Source organism: Geospiza fortis, unplaced genomic scaffold (assembly GCF_000277835.1).
Source record: "Geospiza fortis unplaced genomic scaffold, GeoFor_1.0 scaffold254, whole genome shotgun sequence".
Classification (NCBI taxonomy): domain Eukaryota; kingdom Metazoa; phylum Chordata; class Aves; order Passeriformes; family Thraupidae; genus Geospiza; species Geospiza fortis.
Genome location: NW_005054441.1, coordinates 993,228 through 996,251, shown reverse-complemented (window position 1 = coordinate 996,251; position 3,024 = coordinate 993,228). Strand labels below are relative to the sequence as shown.

General features: G+C 59.9%; 1 protein-coding gene across 1 annotated transcript in view; it reads left to right on the top strand.

Moving 5' to 3' along the window:
• The window catches only part of CACTIN (cactin, spliceosome C complex subunit), an 8,630-nt gene that overhangs the window by 4,030 nt on the left and 1,576 nt on the right, over positions 1-3,024 (top strand). Inside the window, 9 exon segments of the mRNA XM_031062206.1 lie at positions 1-17; positions 19-265; positions 1,101-1,196; positions 1,642-1,787; positions 1,871-2,033; positions 2,138-2,255; positions 2,439-2,631; positions 2,956-3,021; positions 3,023-3,024. The exon segment at positions 1-17 is cut by the window's left edge and continues 229 nt beyond it; the exon segment at positions 3,023-3,024 is cut by the window's right edge and continues 43 nt beyond it. Coding sequence (XP_030918066.1) covers positions 1-17; positions 19-265; positions 1,101-1,196; positions 1,642-1,787; positions 1,871-2,033; positions 2,138-2,255; positions 2,439-2,631; positions 2,956-3,021; positions 3,023-3,024 — 1,048 coding nt within the window.

Here is a 3,024-nt window from a genome sequence, read left to right as displayed (position 1 = left end):
GGGCCCCGGGGGCGGGGGGGAGCCGGGGCAGCAGCTGAGCCTGCAGGAGCGGCTGAGGCTGAGGGAGGAGAAGAAGAAACAGGCGGCTCTGATGAAGGCCCTGGAGACACCCGAGGAGAAGCGGGCACGGAGGTTGGCCAAGAAGGAGGCCAAGGAGAGAAAGAAGCGGGAGAAGATGGGCTGGGGCGAGGAGTACATGGGCTACACCAACACCGACAATCCCTTTGGGGACAACAACCTGCTGGGCACATTCATCTGGAGCAAGGTGAGCTCTGCCCTGGCCCTGCAGCCAAATGAAACAGGCAGGGGCAGCCAGGGGGATCTGTACCTCAGGTGGGGTCTGTATCCAGGGCGGGGAGATAAGAGGCAGGAGAGGGTCCTGGAGCTGCTGGGAGCTGCAGGCTGAGTGCTGGGCAGCATTTACTGAGTCAGGGATGTGGAGATGGTAATGGAAGTGCTGCACTTCTGCTATAGGAATGACAGAGGGCTGGGAGTGTTCAGGGTTAGGGAGAAGAGAAGGCTCTCTGGAGAAGAGGAGGCTCTGGGGAGACCTTAGAGCTACTTCCAGTGGCTACAAAGGCTTCAGGAGAGATGGAGCAGAACTTGACAAGGCCTGGAGGGACAGGAGCCAGGGAATGGCTCCCACTGCCAGAGGGCAGGGCTGGATGGGATCTTGGGCAGGAATTGTTCCCTGGCAGGGTGGGCAGGCCCTGGCACAGGGTGCCCAGAGCAGCTGGGGCTGCCCCTGGATCCCTGGCAGTGCCCAAGGCCAGGCTGGACAGGGCTTGGAGCAGCTGGGACAGTGGGAGGTGTCCCTGCCATGGCAGGGGTCGAATGAGATGATCTTTAAGGTCCCTTTCCCTCAGGATTCCATGACACTGTTGTGCTGGCACTCACCTCACCAGGCTGGGTGGGCTATGTGGGCTGAGCCTGGGTTTGCTGAGGGGCTCAGGAGCTGTGTCTCAGTGATTTAGGGACTTTCAACAGGATCAGACCTCAGTGGAGCAGCAGAAACGGGTGAAGGGAGTAGCCTTTGCTGGCCAGCAAGGGGCTGTGGAGGTCCTTGGGTTCCACAGCTTCCCTTGGCCATTCTGTTTAAGGCACTGGAAAAGAAAGGGATCAGCCATCTGGACGAGAAGGACCTGAAGGAGAGGAACAAGCGAATCCAGGAGGACAATCGCCTGGAGCTGCAGAAGGTGGGATAAGATGTCCTTACCATGTCACTGTCTGACAGAGAGCCCTGTTTACAGCCTGGTTCTCACTGGGAAGGCCCCATTTTCTTCTCCTGGGTGTGTCCAGTCTGTAGGATCGTGGGGGGCTATAGAACCTTGGCTTCTGCTATTCCAGGATGAAAAACCTCTTCCCTTAGGTGTTAGCTCAGGAGGTGCTGAGGAGGACAATGCCAGGTCATGACACTGAGGCACTCAGTTGTGCCTGTGTCCCCTGTCTCCCACAGGGCTGGCAGTGAGCCTGGGCGGCCTGGCCCCGCTGGCTCCCCACTGTTCAGGAGCTCAGGCTGATGGCAGGAGTCAAGGCCACTCAGGGACAGGTCATGTCATGGCTGTGTCCTCGAGCAGGGGTCTGTGGTGTCTGCACAGGGGCCCATCCACAGTGGCCTCACAGCTCTGTCACCCTGGGCAGGTGAAGCAGCTGCGCCTGGAGCGGGAGCGGGAAAAAGCCATGCGGGAGCAGGAGATGGAGATGCTGCAGCGGGAGAAGGAGGCGGAGCACTTCAAAACCTGGGAAGAGCAGGAGGACAACTTCCACCTGCAGCAGGCCAAGCTGCGGTAGGTGTGCACCTGCTCAGAGCCAGGCCTGGCAGGGAGCAGAGGATGGCACTGCTCAGTGTCCCCCACTGTCCCTTTGCCAGGTCTAAGATCCGGATTCGGGATGGGAGGGCAAAGCCCATCGATCTTCTGGCCAAGTACATCAGCGCAGAGGACGATGACCTGGCTGTGGAGATGCATGAGCCCTACACCTTCCTCAACGGCTTGACTGTCTCTGACATGGAGGACCTGGTGGAGGACATCCAGGTGCCTGCTCTGCTGGCTCTCTGCCTGGGCTCAGGGCTTCTCTACCAGCTCTGCTCTCCTGCCCCTGGTGTGGAGCAGGTGCCTGATGTGTCTTCTCCCTGAAGGTGTACATGGAGCTGGAGCAAGGAAAGAACGTGGACTTCTGGAGGGACATGACCATCATCACAGAGGATGAGATAGCCAAGCTCCGCAAGCTGGAGGCCTCTGGGAAAGGAGGACCAGGTGAGCAGGAGAGCAGAGCCTGGTGTGGGTGTTGGGGTCACCCTGTGTGCTCAGGCTCAGAGAGGCTCTCTCAGACCTGCTGGATGCGGGCTGTGGCTCTGGCAGCTGTCCCTGGCTGTCAGCAGAAGTGGGATGGGTGCAGCTGGGTGCCTGGAGACTGACCGGCTGCCCTCGCCTGTCCAGGGGAGCGTCGGGATGGTGTCAACGCCTCGGTCAGCTCAGATGTGCAGTCTGTGTTCAAGGGGAAGACGTACAACCAGCTGCAAGCTCTGTACCAGGGCATCGAGAGCAAGATCCGGGCAGGAGGGCCCAACCTGGACATCGGGTACTGGGAGAGCCTCCTGCAGCAGCTGAAGGCTTACATGGCTCGGGCCAGGTGAGAGCAGAGAGTAGCAACAGAGCAGACCCTGCCGTGGGCAGAGCTGGGGAGGCTCTGTTGGAGGAGGGAATGGGGAGGGGGTGTTCTGCCTTTTCTGAGATGGATGATTTCCAAGAGGGGAGCAGGGCAGGGACACACAGGCCCTTCTGCAGTGGTGATGTTTAGTGAGGTCTCCAAGAAGGAAGTGACCTGGGGCTTACTCAGCCCAAAGCCATCCAAGCCTGGCAGGTTTTTGCCCATGGAGGTGGGTGTCAAAGCTTTGGGCAGTGGGAGTGAGGTGTTCCTGCTGGGTGGGACCCAACAGCTCCTCTCCTCTCTCAGGTTGCGGGAGCGGCACCAGGACGTGCTGCGTCAGAAGCTGTACAAGCTGAAGCAGGAGCAGGGTGTGGA